The sequence below is a fragment of the Nicotiana tomentosiformis genome, chromosome 1 (genome assembly GCF_000390325.3).
Source record: "Nicotiana tomentosiformis chromosome 1, ASM39032v3, whole genome shotgun sequence".
NCBI classification, from domain to species: domain Eukaryota; kingdom Viridiplantae; phylum Streptophyta; class Magnoliopsida; order Solanales; family Solanaceae; genus Nicotiana; species Nicotiana tomentosiformis.
Genome location: NC_090812.1, coordinates 135,933,550 through 135,952,779, shown reverse-complemented (window position 1 = coordinate 135,952,779; position 19,230 = coordinate 135,933,550). Strand labels below are relative to the sequence as shown.

The window sequence follows — 19,230 nt, the reverse complement described above, 5'->3', positions numbered from 1 at the left end:
TTGATCTTAATTTATTTTTTTGAGCTTATGAGTGAGTTCGTATGATGTTTATATGCTTGTGTGGATGTTTGGATTTGGGCCCGAGAGGCTCAGGTGAGTTTTGTATTGGTTTCGGGCTATTTTGGAAGACTTGAGATTTGTTGGTGCTGCTATTGTCGCAAATGTAAAGGCAACATCGAAAATATGAGTCTCGCATTTGTGAATGCTACCTCGCATTTGCGATTTTGGGAAGAGCGAAGGTGGGTTCGCAATTGCGAAGCACAATGTGATGTCCGCATTTACGAATGCTGGCTTGCATTTGCGAAGGAGATCAGCTTAGGGGAGGATCATATTTGTGATGTCTGGGTCGCATTTGTGTTGTTTGAATTTGCGATGGCGTAGTCGCAAATGCGGTATTTGCACCGACGTTAGTTATCTATTGCGAGCTAAGTGATCACATTTTTGATGTCTGCAAATGCAACATCTGCAGCTAGGTAAAAGAGAAGGGTTTCGTGTTTTATCTCATTTTCTTTCATTTTTGAGATCTAGACTTTGTGTAAACCCAACTTTTGTAGATATTTTCATCCCAACTTCATAGGTTAGTAACTTTAACTTTTTTTTGATTAATTTCCATAGATTTTCATCCCGTTTTTATAGAGTAGAAATTGGGTTTTGGGATAGAAATTTAGGATTTTGTATTTTAGAGATTTAGACCTTATTTGAGGTTGGATCTAAAAACAAATCGCATATTTGGATGCATGGCAGAATTGGTAATCGGGATTAGGTCTTAATTTTGGATTTCGACCATGTGGGTCTGGGTTAACTTTTTGTTGGCTTTTTCAAATATGTCAAAGATCAAACCTTTTTGATAGTAGGATAGTTTTTAAAGCTTTTTTTCGACTTATTTGAATATTATTTAACTATAATCAACTTGTTTGGAGGCTTGTGCAAAAATCAAAGCTTGTTGGATTGTTGATTGGGTTTCAGAAGAGGTAAGTATCGTGGTTAACCTTGATTGTAGGAATTGGAAAGCTATTGAGTCTATTTGCTACATGAATTATGTGTTGGGGATGGTGTATATGCTCGGTGATGAGTGTATCATAGGTCAAGCATGCAGGTAGAGCTAGTTTATTTATGTTTTATTTATTACATGCTCTGACATGTTCCGATCCTTTATCTATTATAAGTATTACTTATTTCATGCCTTTTATTTGATACATGCCTTACTTGTCACTTGCTTTACTTTCTATATGCCTTCATTTGATACATGCTCTTATTTGTTATATGCTTTTATTTGATGTATGACTTGTTGGGTACATGCTTTTACTTAATAAATGCCTTTACTAGAAGATGTCTATACTTGTTTCATGCATGATTTTCATGTGCTATGTTGGGGATTATGCGATCATTTGATCGCTTGCGTGTTAATAACCTTGTTTGGATCCTTGTTGCTTTACATAAGTAATATTAGCTCTAGAAACATGGGATTTGCCATTACTTCTTGTATGTGTCCATCTTTTCCTTAGTAAATTATGCTTATTTATTCTCCTCGATAGTTATTATGAATTTCTCTATATTTGGATGTTTTGTTGGATGATTCTGTGTAAATCGATATATTGGATCGGGTTGCCATTATGACAATATTATGACAAGGAATGGCTTGTTCGCCATAATAATAGTATGGCCATGGGATCGGGTTGCCGCCGCAATGATGTTTGTATGTATTGGATCGGGTTGTGCGCCACAACGTATGTGTTATGAGATGTTGGTTTTCTTTGTGATATGGACTTTCTTTGTGGGGCTTTGGCTGTGTCAATTATGGATATCATTCCTTTTCCGTTGATTTGAGCCGCTGAAAAGGGTTTTGGTTGCATTATTTATGAAACGTGATTATCATTACTTATATTAGATTCTTTTTACTATTTCCTACTTTTAATTCCTATTATTATTACTGTGATCTCTATTGTTATTTGTGCTGCTTATTAATTGTACATGTCTTTATGGTAAGTGTGTTATCATAGCCTCATCACTACCTCGATGAGGTTAGGTTTGGTGCTTATTGAGTACATGGTATCAGTTGTTCTCATACTAAACTCTTGCACTCTTGTCAGATTCTGGTGTGGGTCCTAGCATAGCTTGGATATCAGGGAGACTTGAGGTAGTGCTACTTTCTCATCCGTAGACTCCGGAGTCATCTTCGCTCTCATTATAACATTTTGCTTGTATCAGATAGTACTACGTTTCATTTCGAACTATGTTTGTAGCTCTCTTAGTAGCTCATGTACGTGTGAAACCAGACCGTGAGATGGTTGATTAGTCGGTGTTGGTTTATATTAATTATGTATTTTCTGAGTCTACTTTTATTCCATAATATCATTATGTTGTTAACTGTTAGCCTATTTTCCTTATTTATCGTTATGTGTTGGCTTTCCTAGCAAGTGATGTTAAGCACCATCACGGCCCTGTTGGTTGCAATTTTCGGTCGTGACAAGTTTGTATCAAAGCACTAGGTTATATAGGTCTCACGAATCATGAGCAAGCTTGCTAGAGTCTAGAGGATCGGTACGAAGACGTCTATTCTTATCTTCTATAAGCTATAAGGCTTTTAGAAACTTCACTTTCTTTCTTTCTTTATCATGCAACTTTGTTCTGTCCAAAAATATGAATCTTTCTTCTCTTATTCTCTCAAAGATGGCTAGGACAAGTGCTTTAGCCACACCCGCAACCACTCAGGCTCGGTTAGAGCAACGCTAGTTGAGCCTCGGATGGATCCAGAGGATGTGATTTCGGATCAGGTTGAGCCAGTAGGACCAACAGAGGTCCTAGATGGGTTTATTGCTACTCCAGTACTTCAGGACGCCTTGGTCCGTACAATGGGCTTTATGGAGAGTATGGCTTAGGGCGATGTGTTTCCTATGGCACCCACTGTTTCTTAGGCCAAGGGACGAGTTTAGTCTCTCTCCGTTCGTACTCCAGAGTAGATGGCTCAAGGATATCAAACCCTAGGAGTGTTACCAGTGGGGGTAGTTCAGCCTATCATTGCCATTCTAACTGAGGTTAGGCCCACTATATCAACTAATGAGCTGAAGAGGATTGATAGGTTCCTGAAGTAGTCTCCTCATCATTTCAGTGGTGCTTCAGAGGATGCCCATGACTTCTTGGACCATTGTCATGAGATTTTCTGCTATTTGGAACTAGTTGAGTCCAATGGAGTGGATTTCATCGTCTTTAAGATGCATGGTTTAGCTAATAGGTGGTGGCAGTTTATGAGATGGGTAGACTAGTAGGATTACTTTCTCTTACATATGATCCATTCTCACAATTTTTCTTGGAGAAGTTTATTCTGCTCACTCAAAAAGATGAGCTATGCAGCTAGTTTGAGCGTCTTCAACAGGGTGGTATGACAGTCACCCAGTATGAGATGAGATTTGTTAATTTGTCTCACATGCAGCTATCTTGATCCATACTGAGAGGGAGAAGGTGCAGAGGTTCATTCAGGTTGTTGACATTGCTAGGAGGGTTGAGCGCATTAGAGGCCAGGTAAGAGATATGACTACTGATAAGAGGCCTCGTCATTTTGGTGGTTTTAGTGATGCCTCATCTGGCGGCAAGGGTTCTTTTGGTAGAGGCCATTATATCAGGCCTGATTAGTCAGCACTGCAGGTTTCTCTTGGTACTCTAAGCAGCCATGGTGCTTATGGTTCTCGCTCAGGGCAACCATCATTCAGTGCATCTCCAACTCCCATCGGTGCATCTCCGTTACATAGCTTCTACAATGGTGATTCGAGTTGTCAGGGACAACCTCAAACCTAGTATTGTCAACCGGTGAAAGATTTATTCGAGTGTGGGGATATGGGGAATTACCGGAGGCATTGCCCGAGATTACGGGATGGAGTACAACAGCATAGCCAAGCCATTATTCTAGCATCAGTTCCCATAGCACCTTCTCAGCCAGTTATAGGTGGGGGTCAGCGAGCTAGAGGTGGAGGCCAACCAGCTAGGGATAAATGCCAATTAGTGAGAGGTCATCCTAGAGGTGGAGGGAAGGTTGGTGGGACTCAGCCCCATTGTTATGCATTTCCCAGGAAGGCCTGAGACGGAGTCGTCTGATGCGGTTACACACGTATTATCTTAGTCTGTCATAGATATGCTTTGATGTTGTTTGATCTAGGTTCTACATATTCTTATGTGTCTTCATATTTTGCATCACACTTGAGTATTCCTCATGATACTCTTGATATATTTGTTTTTGTGTCTACACCAGTTGAAGATTCTATAATGATTAATTGAATGTGTCGGTATTGTGTTGTTACCATTAATGGATTTGATACTAGAGTTGATATCTTGTTATTGGATATGGTGGATTTTGAGGTTATTCTTGGTATGGATTGGTTGTCCCTGTACCACACTAACTTGGATTGTCATGCCATAACTGTGACATTAGCTATGCCAGGGTTACCTAGATTAGAGTGGAGATGGACCCTTGGTCAATCTACTAGTATAGGTTTTTCATTCTTGAAGGCTCAACGTGTGGTTAAGAAGGGGTCCCGATCGGGATTTTGACTTTTGCATTGATTTGGTTTCGGGCACTCAGCCTATCTCTACCCCAACGTATTTTATGGATCCAACCGAGTTGAAAGAATTGAAGGAGCAGTTGCAGGATTTGCTTGATAAGGGATTCATTAGACCGAGTGTTTCTCCTTGAGGTGCGCTGGTTTTATTTGTGACAAAGAAGGATGGTTCTATGATAATGTGCATTGATTATTGACATTTGAACATGGTCAATATCAAGAACAAGTATCCACTACCTCACATTGATGATTTATTTGATCAGCTTCAGGGTGCCAAGGTGTTTTCCAAGATTGACTTGAGATCTAGCTATCATCAGGTGAATATTAGGGCATCGGATGTCCCTAAGACGACTTTTAGGACTCACTATAGTCATTACGAGTTCATAGTGATGTCATTTGGTTTGACTATTTCCCGGACAACCTTTATGGATTTGATGAACTGAGTTTTCAAGTCTTATTTGGATTTCTTCGTGATTGTGTTCATTGATGATATTCTAGTTCAATCTCGGAGTAGAGAGGAGCATGAATAACACTTGTAGGTTGTACTTCAAATTGAAGCATCGTCAATTTTATGCTAAGTTTTCAAAGTGAGAGTTCTAGTTGGACTCAGTTGCCTTCTTGGGTTATGTTGTGTCTAGTGAGGGTATCAGGGTTGATCCTAAGAAGATTAAGGCAGTTCAGAGTTGGCCTAGGCCTACTTTAGCTACAAAGAGAGTTTCATAGGTTTGGCGGGCTACTATCATTGCTTTGTGGAGGGGTTTTCATCTACTGCAGCCCCAATGATCAAGTTGACTCAGAATGGTGCTCCTTTCAAATGGTCTGATAAGTGTGAGGAGAGCTACCGGAAGCTCAAGGTTGCTTTGACTAAGATTCTAGTGTTGGTGTTGCCCACATGTTCAGAGCCTTATGCTGTGTATTATGATGCTTTGCGCATCGGGCTTGGTACTCTTTTGATGCAGGGTGGTAGGGTGATTTCATCGTGTATCGCCAGTTGAAGATCTATGAGAAAAATCATCCTGTTCATGAATTAAAGTTAGCAGTTATTGTGCACGCACTCAAGATTTGGAGGCACTACTTGTATGGAGTGTCATGTGAGGTCTACACTGATCATCGGAGTTTCCAGCATTTGTTCAAGCAAAAGGATTTGAATTTGAGGTAGCGGAGATGGTTGGAGTCGCTGGAAAACTATGATATCACTCTATTATATCATCCAAGGAAGGCAAATGTGGTGGCTGAAGCTTGGAGTAAGAAGGCGGACAGTATGGATAGTTTGGCATTTATAACAGATGTGTGGATGCCATTCGCTATGGATGTTTAGGCCTTGGCTGACATATTCGCGAGGTTTGATATTTTGGAGCCTAGTAAGGTTCTTGCTTGTGTTGTTGCGCATTCGTCTTTGTTGGTGCGCAACAAGGCTCGCTAGTTTGATGATCATCAATTGTTGGTATTGAAGGACACGATGCAGTGGGGTGGTGCGAAGAAGATTGTGATTAGAGATGATGGTGTTATACGACTTCAAGGTAGGATTTGTGTTTTGAATATTGATGGTTTGAGAGAGTTAATCCTTGAGTAGGCTCATAGCCCATAATATTCTATTCATCCAGGTGTCACGAAGATGTATCGTGACTTGAAGCAACATTACTGGTGGCGAAAGATGAATAAGGACATTGTTGGGCATGACTCATGGTCTTGAGTTGCCAGCAGGTGATGTATGAACATCAGAAATCGGGTGGTTTGACTCATAGGTTGGTGATACCGAAGTGGAAGTGGGAGCATATTATTATGGACTTTGTGGTAGTCTTACCACAGGCTTTGAGGAAGTTCGATGATGTTTGGGTCATTGTGGAAGGATTGACCAAGTCCACGCATTTCATTCCGGTGATGACTTCTTAAACTTCAGAGTGGTTGGCTCAGATCTACATCAAAGAGACTACTCAGTTGCACAATATGCCTATTTCTATCATTTTCGGTCGTGGCACGCAATTCATTTCACACTTTTGGAGAGCTGTTCAGTGTGAGTTGGGCACGTAGGTGGAGCTTAGTATTGCATTTCACCCACAGATGGACGGCCACTCCGAGTAGACTATACAGATCCTTGAGGATATGTTGAGGGCCTGTGTTATTGATTTTGGAGGCCATTGGGACAAGTTTCTACCATTGGCAGAGTTTCCCTGTCACGCCCCAAAATCGAGGAGCGCGACCGGTGCTCAATCGAGTGAACCCGACCGAGCAAGCCTGTTGGATTCCTTCTACCCAAACTCATTCATGAATAAAGAGAATATATGTTTTCCTTAATTAAACAATAAAGTGGCCATGTCTGCAATTACCAATTTCTTACCATAAGTTTCACCATTTTTAAAGTCTCAAATGGACAAGTAATACAACCACAACATAGCATAGTTTGTCTTTCCCAGCAGTAATACACAACCCACACTATGTCTACGGAGCCTCTATAGATAAAGATGAGTACAATGATAATGCCGGCAATAAGGCCCCGGCTATACCTCAAACAGAATACACAAAGAACAAAAGATACATGACCCCGAGATGAAGTGGGGCTCACCAAGTCAGCTGGGAAGAAGGTGTACTGCTATCACTGATTAATATCTCCTGCTGTGGAACCACCTGCGTCCATTTAAAGATGCAGCGCCCCCGGCAAAAGGGACGTTAGTACCGTCGAATAGCACTAGTATGTATAACTAAACAGTCTCTCAATAAAATGAAAAATAATACAAACAAGATTATCATGATATCAATGAAAGCCTTAATTAACATCAAACCTTAATTTAGGATCAAGACAGTGTTCAAATTAATTCCCATATCTCACATTGGGAGATTTTTAGTATCGATATACTATTGTCCACAATACCATTATTCACAATATCATTATTCACAAAACCAGTACCACCGTACTCTTAGCACGATGTCCGATCACGACCCGATCGGCTAGGCTATTTTATTAGATACATCAACCACAATTACTCTCAATATCAATACCACCATCTTTAACACGGAGTCCGATCACGACCCGATCGGCTAGGCTATCCATTAGGGACATCGACCACAATCAAAATTTCAATTATAATTTCCAGTACAATCACCACCATGTGTGCGGCATGGTGTCCTAGCATGACCCGAACGACTAGGCTGTCTTATTTGAGACATCAACCTTTTTATATCAATCATCGCATTTCATAATACTTTCACATCTTTTCATTTTATTGGCACAAGTGGCCATAATTATAAGATCATTCTTGGCACATTGGCCATATTCAGTATTTCATGCTCACCTTATTAATTTCAAATATCATCCTCATCATCAACAACAAATACAATTCAAATCAAGGTGTGTAGTACACCTGTGAGCAATTTAGAGTCTAATGCACATAGAGATATTTCACAAAATTTGGCATAATAGCCTTCATTTGAACTTGATTTAAAGTCGAAACATTATTAATGCACAACCCATATTTTAATACATCCTCAATTGGTAACATAACATGAATAAAGCATTTGGGATGCTTGTTGAACATATATCTTTCAACTCCAATCTTACTCGGAATAGCAGTGTCATAATGAATCGCTCGGGACTTACATAATTTACATGAATATCGTGGGATTCAATTCTAAGAGAAGAGTTTAGCCAACATACCTCAATTGAGCTTCCTTAAACTCTAAAATGTTCTGGAATTCTTAGCAACTTCAATCTATTGTAGAAATATAACAAATTGAATCAAAATTAGGAAGATGATCATGGTTCTAGCTCACTTGAGCATTTTATCAAACACTAGGTGTGCATAAGGTTTCAATGTCCTTTTTATGAAGGATTCCATCATCCCATAACCCAATCTTTACCATTTTTAGCTCAACAATCTTCCTACACCCTTTGATAACACATGCATGTAAAATAACAACTCTCATGCCCAAAATTATCTTGCTAGTTACCCATTTTCAGAAAATTTCGAAATTAGGGTTTAGGGTGTAGAATCTTACCTCTAGGATGAAGACCTAGTGAGCTTCCTTTCTTAATCTTCCAAAACTTGAGAAGGAATTGAAGAACAATTATTGAAAATCACCTTCTCACTCTAGGGCACTCTCTATCACTCTAAAATATCCGATTATGTCTCAAAAATAGCCCAAAGAGTGTATTTAATGAAATAGGGTCGGGTTTTAAAAAACCCAAAAATGGAGCTCCGGAACAAGGTATGCGATCGCATAACCGATATGCGGACCGCATATCGGTCACATAATTGGTTACAAAATAGCCAAAAGAACTGTCTGTGTATGCGGTCACTATGCGGTCCGCATAACTGTTATGCGGTCGCATAATGCACCGCATAACAGTTATGTGGTCGCATAGTCGACCGCATAGCTGCTTCCAAAATAGCCCTCTCCTACTCACTTCTGTGGCCATTATGCGGCCCGCAGAGTGATTTTGCTATCGCATAATGGACCGCATAAATGCACTTTTTCGGCAAAGCTTTTCCTTTACTTTCCTGTGCATTGTTCAACCCAATAAGCCTAGTCCGGCACCATGAAACATTATTTTCTTTGCAAATTTTATCAGGCCTTACACTTAAGTACTTTGAAATTTTTCGGGGTGTTACATTCTCCCCCGCTTAGGATCATTCGTCCTCGAATGAGGGTCAAATTCTGTTATTAGCATCTTATGCAACTCAGATTTTCATTCCACACACCAGCAACCCCAAATTTGACTAACTCCCTAAATTTCCAAACAATTCGCCATAGTTTCCTTTGTAACGCGGCCTATCCACTTGTCAGAGAGCTCCAGAAACACATCCTAACAACATATACGTATGCTAACGACGTAAAATAATACAAAACAATACCAACTGTGGCCTCACAAGCAATTATATTACCAGAACGGAACACCCTTAATATCAAATGTACAAATCATACATAATTCATAGAAAGTAACTCTTAGAATTTTTTCATAGATCACAACTTTATAAATACATGGTCATTCAAACAAATAAGGATACTTTTTCTTCATTTCTTCCTCGGCCTCCCAGGTAGCCTCTTCAACCTGTTGGTATCGCCATAGCACTTTTACAGATGTAATTTCTTTATTTCTCAACATTAGGACTTGCCTATAAAGAATGTCAACTGGAATTTCTTCATAAGTCAATTTCTCATTTACCTCAATAGTATCAACCGGAACAATGAGTGTCGGATCTTCTTCAACATAGACAGATGAAACACCGGGTGTACTAATGACATATCAGGTGGTAGCTCAAGCTTATACGCCACCTTACCGATCCTCTGAATGATTTTGTACGGTCCGACATACCTCGGACCCAGTTTCCTTTTCTTACCAAATCGCATTACACCCTTCATGAGGAAAACTTTCAAGAATACCCAATCATCTTCTTTGAAATCCAAATCCCTAAGACGAACATCCAAATAGGATTTCTGACGACTCTGAGCAGTCTTCAACCGCTCCTTAATGATTTTAACTTTTTCCATAGCCTGATGCATAAGGTCTGGCCCTATTAAATCTGCTTCCCCAATTTCGAACCACCCAATGGGATATCTACATCTCCTACCATATAAAGCCTCGAATGGTGCCATCTGAATGCTAGCATGATAGCTATTGTTGTACGCAAATTCTATAAGTGGTAAATAATCATCCCAGCTACCTTTGAAGTCTAGCACACATGCACGCAACATATCCTCAAGCGTTTGAATAGTCCGCTCTGCCTGCCCGTCAGTATGCGGGTGAAAGGCTGTACTGAGATTCACCTGAGTACACAAACCTTGCTGAAATTTCTTCCAAAAATTAGCAGTGAATTGTGTTCCCCGATCAGAAATGATGGAAACTGGGGTGCCATGCAACCTGACTATTTCTTTGATATACAACTGAGCATACTGCTCCGTTGTGTTGGTAGACTTAACCGGCAAAAAGTATGCTGACTTCGTGAGTCTATCCACAATCACCCAAATTGAATCACACTTGCGCGGAGTGCGCGGTAATCCTACCACAAAGTCCATATTAATCATTTCCCATTTCCACATTGGAATTTCTATGTTCTGTGCCAACCCACCGGGCCTTTGGTGTTCGGCCTTCACTTGATGACAATTCGGACATCTTGCCACAAAGTCTGCCATATTCCTCTTCATATCATTCCACCAATAGACTTCCTTAAGATCATGATACATTTTTGTAGAACCTGGGTGCACGGAATACCTTGTAGTGTGAGCTTCAGTCAAAATTCTTTCACGGAGACCATCCACATTTGGAACACATAGTCGCCCTTGGTACCTTAGTGTACCATCATCCATGCCAAGAGAAAAGGCCATGGTATTATGTTTATGAATCCCCTCTTTCAAGTGCACCAACAATGGATCATTGTATTGCTTCTCTTTGACTTCCATAACAAGCGATGATTCAGCCCTATTTTGCACAATTACCCCTCCTTCACTAGAGTCCGTAAGACGAACTCCCAAACTAGACAATCGGTGAACTTCTTTGGCCAATGGCCTTTGATATGCCTCCAAGTGTGCTAAGCTACCCATAGATTTTCGGCTAAGAGCATTCGCCACAACATTAGCCTTTCCCGGATGGTATAAAATATCAATGTCATAATCCTTGAGTAATTCAAGCCATCTTCTCTGCCTCAGATTCAATTCCTTCTGTTTGAAAATATATTGAAGGCTCTTATGGTCCGTGAATATATCCACATGGACCCGATATAAACAATGACGCCAAATTTTCAATGCAAATACCACAACCGCAAGTTCTAAATCATGTGTTGGATAGTTCTTTTCATGATTCTTTAGTTGCCTAGAAGCATAAGCTATCACCTTCCCATGTTGCATTAATACACACCCAAGCCCGATTCTTGAAGCATCACAATATACCACAAATCCATCTATACCTTCTGGTTGAGTCAACACTGGCGCCGTAGTCAATCTTGCTTTCAATTCCTGTAAACTCCTTTCATAAGCATCTGACCATTGGAACTTAATTGCCTTCTGCATCAATTTAGTTAGTGGAGAGTCAAGAGTAGAAAACCCCTCCACAAACTTTCTATAATACCCAGCTAAGCCTAAGAAACTGCGAATCTCTGTTGGAGTTGTAGGCCTCGGCCAATTCTTCACAGCTGAAATTTTCTGAGGATCAACCTTAATTCCCTCACTAGAAACTACATGACCCAAGAATATGACTGATTCAAGCCAAAATTCACACTTTGAAAACTTTGCATATAACTGGTGCTGATGCAGGGTTTGCAGAACTACCCTGAGATGATCGGCATGATCTTCTCGACTTTGTGAATATACAAGAATATTGTCAATAAACACTATCACAAAAGAGTCAAGAAATGGCTTAAAAACTCGATTGATAAGATCCATGAAGGCTGTTGGAGCATTTGTTAGCCCAGAAGACATTACTAGAAACTCAAAATGCCCATACCGGGTTCTAAAAGCTGTTTTTGGAATATCCCGTTCCCTAGTCTTCAATTGGTGATACCCGGATCGTAAATCAATTTTGGATAAGTACCTAGCACCTTGCAATTGGTCAAACAAGTCATCTATCCTTGGCAGTGGGTACTTATTTTTGATTGTTACATTATTAAGCTACCGATAGTCAATACATATTCTCAGTGACCCATTCTTGTATCACCTGAGTCCAGTAATCGAACTCTAAGAATAGCTAGCTGATTAATGTCATGGGCTATCCCACTCTTCTTTGGTTGTAAATATGATATGCTACCCATAGATCTACGGCTGAGGGCATCAACTACTACATTCGCCTTCCCTGGATGGTATAGAATATTAATGTCATAGTCTTTCAGTAGCTCTAACTATCTCCTTTGGCGTAAATTCAATTCCTTTTGCTTGAAGATATACTGAAGGCTCTTATGATCCGTATAGATATCAACATGAATGCCATACAAGTAGTGCCTCCACATCTTTAGTTCATGAATCACTGCGGCTAACTCTAAATCGTGTGTCGGGTAATTCTTCTTGTGCTTTCTTAGTTGTCTAGAAGCATAAGCTACAACCTTACCATGCTGCATCAGTACACAACCCAATCCAATGGCCGAAGCATCACAATAGATAGTATAACCATCGGTCACCTCTAGGAGCGTTAGAATCGGTGCTAAAGTTAATCTATCCTTCAATGCCTGGAAAATTCGTTCGCAAGCATCAGCCCATTGAAACTTAGCTCCCTTATGAGTCAACTTTTTCAATGGTGCTGAAAGGGAAGAAAATCCCTCTACAAATCTCTTGTAATAACCTGCCAAACCGAGAAAGCTACGATCCTCCGTTGGTGTCGTGGGTCTAGGCCAAGTCTTTACTGCTTCAATCTTTTGTGTATCAAGCCGAATACCTTCACCTAAAATAATATGCCCAAGGAAAGCTACAGAATTCAATCAGAATTCACATTTAGAGAGTTTGGCGTACAACTTCTCTTTTTGTATAACTCTGAGCACCATACGCAAATGATATGCATGCTCATCCTCTGAACGGGAGTAAATCAATATATCATCAATAAATACAATCACGAATAGATCTAGAAAGGGTCTGAACACTTGGTTCATCAAGTCTATGAATACTGCTAGGGCATTAGTAAAACCGAATGACATAACACGAAACGCAAAGTGCCCGTATCTGGTCCTGAATGCTGTCTTCGAAATATCTTTCTCCTTAACCCTTACCAGATGGTACCTGGACCTTAAGTCTATCTTCGAGAAACACTTGGCACCTTGCAACTGATCAAATAAATCATCAATCCTCAGGAGCAGGTACTTATTCTTGATCGTCACCTTATTCAACTGTCTATAATCTATACACATCCGCACAGAACAATCTTTCTTCCTCACAAATAACACAGGTTCTCCCCACGGTGATGTACTAGGTCTGATAAAACCTTTTCAAGTAAGTCCCTTAGTTGTTCCTTCAACTCTCTCAGCTCTGCTGGTGCCATTCTATAGGGAGGAATAGATATTGGCTGAGTATCTGGTAAATATATCAATAGCAAACTCAATTTCTTGCTCTGGTGGAAGACCCGAAAGCTCATCGGGGAAAACATCGGGAAACTCATTAACCACATGGATAGATCGAATGGTTGGTGACTCTACTTTCACATCCTGAACCCGAACTAAGTGATAAATATAGCCCTTTCTTATCATCTTCCTTGCCTTGAGATAGGAAATAAATCTACCTCTCGGCGATGCCGTATTACCTATCCATTCCAAAATAGGCTCCCCTAGAAATTGAAATCAGACCATCTTTGATCTATAATCAACGTTGGCATAACAAGAAGCCAACCAATCCATACCCATTTTAACATCAAATTCTACCATATCTAACTCGATTAGGTCTGCTACTGTAGATCGATTATGAACTACTACTATACAATCTCTATATACCCGCTTAGCTATCACTGGATTCCCAACAGGTGTGGACACCTCAAAAGGTTTAACCAACTCTGGTTTTATTCCAAACTTACTAGCAACCAATGGAGTAACATACGATAAGGCGGAACCAGGATCAATCAATGCATACACATCATACGAGGAGACTGATAATATACCTGTAACAAAATTAGGTGACGACTCCAGATCTTGTCGACCTACTAATGCATAAATGCGGTTCTGAGGACCGTTCAAGCTAGATGCTCCACCTCTGCCTCTACCATGACTGATTGGTGCTTGTGAACCTTGCCTAGGGGGGCGTACTGAATATGACAAACCAACTACAGATCCTGCTGGCTGAACTATGCTTGTACCACCTCTCGTCGGACAATCTCTCATAACGTGGCCTAGATAACCACAAGTATAACAAACACCCAACCCCATACGACACTGCCTGACATGATGCTTTCCACACTGAGCACATCGTGGCAAGGGTGGCCTCATCTGACTTGATTTATCCCTATATTGAGAACGTGAGGCCCTGGAATTCTGACTAGGCCCTGAATATATGGAATGATCAAATCTTCTGTCGGCAAACTGAGGGGATGCGCTAGCCGATGGCTGGGCTGGATACCTCGGGTATTGTTGTCTCTGACCACCTCGAAACTCACCAAAAGGACCCAAAAATCTCGCTCTCTTACTCTGGCCCCTATAATGCTCACGATCAGCCCTCTGCTTCGGTTTACGCTCCTCTACACCCTGAGCGTATGCCTGAATATGAGAAATATCCATGCCTGGCTGAAGTGAGACCGACATACAGTCATTAAGCAGGTACGGCTCCAACCCCATCACGATCCGGTGAACCCGATCCTGCATCTTAGATACAATTATGGGAGCACACCTAGCCAATGAATCAAACTGAAGACTGTACTCCTGAACACTCATGTTACCCTGTTGAAGGGCCAATAACCTATAAACTCTGGCCTGTCTAAGATCTGGTGGCAGATAATGACAAAGAAAAGCCTATGTAATCTCCTTCCATACCGCTGGAGGGGCATCCTCACCTCTGGACAACTCCCAAGACTGGTACCAATTAACTGCGACAACCTGAAGTCTATAGGAAGCTAGCTCGACTGACTCAGTTGTAGTGGCCTTCATTGCCCTCAAAGTCCTCTGTATCCTATCGATAAATACCTGAGGGTCCTTGTTTTGATCTGCTCCAGTGAATACCGGAGGGTCCAAATTAATGAAATCACGAACCCTCGCACTGATGGCCCTATCTGCATGACCAATACCTACTTCCTGACGTTGAGATCGTGCGGCTACTAATCGAGTCAATAGCTAAATAGCATCTCTCACCTCCTGACCCGATGCATCTGGCTGAGGAGCTGGTTGTACAGGGGCAGGCGTTGGACTTGGTAATTAATGAGGCTACTACGGCTGCCTTGAATTCTGATATGAACTATAGAAAGATGGTGGCATTCGCTCAAGCCACAGAGACCCACAAATTAAGGAACAGAATGGAGCGAGAGGGTAATAAGGCCCGGTCTACGGGCAACTTTGGTGGTTCTTCAAGTGGTTGCAAGTCAACATTCAGAGGAGGGTCGTCAGGGCCATCACAGTCCTTTTGCTCAGTCTTCGGCTAGTGCACCGCCATCAAGGCCTAGTCAGCAGCAACAGTGGAGCCGTTTCAGGCCTAGTCAAGGCAACGATCCAATCAGCAGGGTCGTCATGGTGGTAGATTCCAGCAGCAGAGGAAGCCCCCATGCCCTAGGTGTGGAAAGATGCACCTAGGAATATGCTACATAGACTTACCCATATGCTACGGATGCAGATTGAGGGGTCACATTCAGAGGGATTGTCGTTCATCCCACCAGGGTACGGGCAAGGGCATGGCACAGCCAGCCAATTCTGCAGCTACTACATCCGCAGCACCTCTTTCAACTCAAGGCACTCCAATACCCGCAGGGCGTGGTGCAGCTATGGGTGAAGCACAGAGTTCGGGAGGATCTGGTCGTTTTTATGCTATGAGAGGTCGCCAGAATTCAGAGGCTTCTCCAGATGTTGTCACAGGTATATTAACCGTCCAATCTCATGATGTATATGCTCTTATTGATCCCGGTTCCACTTTGTCATATATCACACCTTATGTTGCTATGGAATTTGGTATAGAACCAGAACAGCTTTATGAGCTGTTCTCTGTATCTACTCTGGTTGGTGAGTCTATTTTGGCCACACGAGTTTATATGGATTGTGTTGTCACGTTGCGTGGTCGGGACACCGTGGCCAATCTTATTGAATTGAGAATGGTCGATTTTGATGTGATAATGGGGATGGATTGGCTTTATTCATGTTTTGCCAAGCTTGATTGCCGAACCAGAACTGTTATGTTTGAATTTCCAAATGAGCCAATTATTGAGTGGAAGGGTGATGATGTAGTTCCAAAGAGTAGGTTTATTTCTTACCTTAAGGCCACAAACATGATCAACAAGGGATGTATTTACCATTTGGTCCGGGTTACGGACACCGATGCCGAGGCAACTAAACCTCTGGACGGTCTATGAAATGTATAGGTAAGATAAAGGTTGGCTATGGACGGTCCCATGTGTACGCATAGTACGACCCGAATATTTTGAGTCGTACGGACGGTCTACCTTGCTACGCGTAAGAGGCACATTGTATTATTATAATAAGTAACAACGATGATGCAACAAGAGATCACTGAGCAACAGTTGATAGAAATAGTTTGGAATCTTATGATAGGTTGAGTTTTCAATCAGATTGAAGGACCAAGTGGTCCAAGTGATAGCGATCTAGTAAGTCGATGTACAGTACGTGGTAATCTCACTCTTATTCTTATCATTCAGCAGACTATTTTTGTATTCATTCATGCTTTTCAATTTTCATAATTTATTTATATGTATTGCTTTCTGCCTTACATACTTGGTACATCTCATTATACTAACATCACATTGCTGAGGCGCTGCACTTCATGCCTGCAGGTGCAAGTAATCAGTTTGACGAGCCCTCAAAGTAAATAGGATTGATATTCAGCGGGAAATCGATAAGACTCCATCTCTTCCGGAGTATAGCCGAGTCTAGAGGTCATGATATCGAATTTTGTTATAGACTTACGGGTAGGCCAGGGCCCTGTCCCAATGACATTTTGATGTCAGATAATCTTAGAGGCTTTGTAGACACAAGTTCAGTATGTACAGTATGTTAGTGGCCGGCCCTCATTTATGTTTTCTTTCTGGGTTGTCCAGTATTGATACTCACAGTGGCCTCCTCGGCCCGAACATGTAGTGATGTTTTGACTATGATGGCTTGTTGATATGATGCTTGGACGCCTACAATATATTATGAGTTGCGGCCATGCTGGCCTATGTATGTTCTGGGTTACGTCTAGCATTCAAGAGTTGCAAAGTGGTTCGCTTGGGCTAGTACGACATCGAGTGCCAGCCACGCCTCACTTAGGTTAGGGTGTGACAAATGCTAACCATGATCAACTCTAATAACTTCTTAGTTTAAAAATCAAGTCTTCTTTGAAAATTCATATTTGAATTTTTCAGAAATCAGAATAGACCACGCACGCAAGTCATAACTCATCAAATAGAGCTATGTAATATCTCAAATCATTAAATGGGAAGCTAGAACTCAAAATGGCCTATCAGGTCGTTACATTCTCCATCTCTAAAAGAAATGTTCTTCCTTGAACGGACATAGAAATGTACCAGAACTGGTAACAATATGTGAATATCTACTCGTCATATTGGACTCGAACTCTCAAGTAGCCTCCTTAGTTGGCTGACCTTTCCAAAGCATTTCATACAAGAAACATCCTTAGATATCAACTTTCGAACCTACCAATCTTGAATAGATACTGGCTCTTCTTCATAAGTCAAATCCTCATCAAGATGCACAGTGCTGAAGTCCAAAACATGTGACTTATCTTCATCATACTTCCGAATCATAGAAGCATAAAATATCAGATGTTCCCTTGCAAGGTTGGGAGATAGTTCAAGCCTATAAGCAACCTCCCCAACTCTCTCTAAGATTTATAATGGGTCAATAAACCTCGGGCTCAATTTTCCCTTCTTCCCAAATCTCATCACACCCTTCATTAGCAAAACTTTCAAAAGTACCTTCTCACCCTCCATATAACCCACATCACGGACCTTCTTGTCCTTGTAACTCTTCTGCCTGCTTTGAACTGTACGAATTTAATCCTGAATCAACTTCACTTCTATAAAGCATCACGAACCAAATTTGTACCAAACATCCTAGCCTCACCAGGCTCAAACCAACCAATAGGAGAACGGCATCGCCTACCATATAAAAGCATCATACGGTGCCATCTGAATGTTGGAGAATGTAACACCCTAAAAAAATTCAAAGTACTTAAGTGTAAGGCCTGGTAAAATTTGTAAAGAAAATAATGTTTCATGGTGCCGGACTAGGCTTACGTGTTTGACGATTTTAGAAATTCTTCGTGGCGAGCTTGCTCACCGCGGCTCGGACTTTTTGGGTTGAACAATGCACAGGAAAGTAAAGGAAATTTTTTGTCGAAAAAGTGCGTTTATGCGGTCCATTATGCGACCGCATAATCACTCTGCAGGCCGCATAATGGCCACAAAAGTGAGTAGGAGAGGGCTATTCCGGAAGCAGCTATGCGGTCGACTATGCGACCGCATAACTATTATGCGGTGCATTATGCGATCGCATAACAGTTATGCGGACCGCATAGTGACCTCATACACAGACAGTTCTTTTGGCTATTTTGTAACCAATTGTGCGACCGATATGCGGTCCGCATATCGGTTATGTGATCGCATATGCGATCGCATACCTTGTTCTGGATCTCCATTTTTTGGGTTTTTTAAAACCCGATCCTATTTCGTTAAATACACTCTTTGGGCCATTTTTTGAGATATAATCTGATATTTTAGAGTGAGAGAGAGTGCCCTTGAGTGAGAAGGTGTTCTTCAATAATTTTTCTTCAATTCCTGCTCAAGTTTTGGAAGATTAAGAAGGGAATCTCACTAGGTCTTCATCCTAGAGGTAAGATTCTACATCCTAAACCCTAATTTCGAAATTTTCTGAAAATGGGTAACTAGCAAGATAATTTTGGGCATGAGATTTGTTATTTTACATGCATGTGTTATCTAAGGGTGTAGGAAGATTGTTGAGCTAAAAATGGTAAAGATTGGGTTGTGGGATGATGGAATCCTTCATAAAAAGGACATTGAAACCTTATGCACACCTAATGTTCGATAAAATGCTCAAGTGAGCTAGAA

At 41.2% G+C, this 19,230-nt stretch overlaps 2 protein-coding genes across 2 annotated transcripts in view; both read right to left on the bottom strand.

Annotated features, from left to right (window-relative positions):
• Window positions 1-6,974: 6,974 nt before the first annotated feature.
• LOC104089309 (F-box protein CPR1-like) overlaps window positions 6,975-19,230 on the bottom strand; it is a 169,646-nt gene continuing 157,390 nt past the window's right edge. The window contains exon 2 of the transcript XR_011412640.1: window positions 6,975-7,175. The gene's annotated coding sequence lies outside the window, so the exon portion shown is untranslated. The remainder of the gene's footprint in view (window positions 7,176-19,230) is intronic.
• Window positions 12,377-14,878, bottom strand: LOC138910276 (uncharacterized). The gene is made up of 2 exons (XM_070201506.1): window positions 14,029-14,878; window positions 12,377-12,912 (listed from the first exon to the last, which is right to left on the bottom strand). Exons 1-2 carry the CDS (start codon window positions 14,876-14,878, stop codon window positions 12,377-12,379), a joined length of 1,386 nt encoding a protein of 461 aa, XP_070057607.1.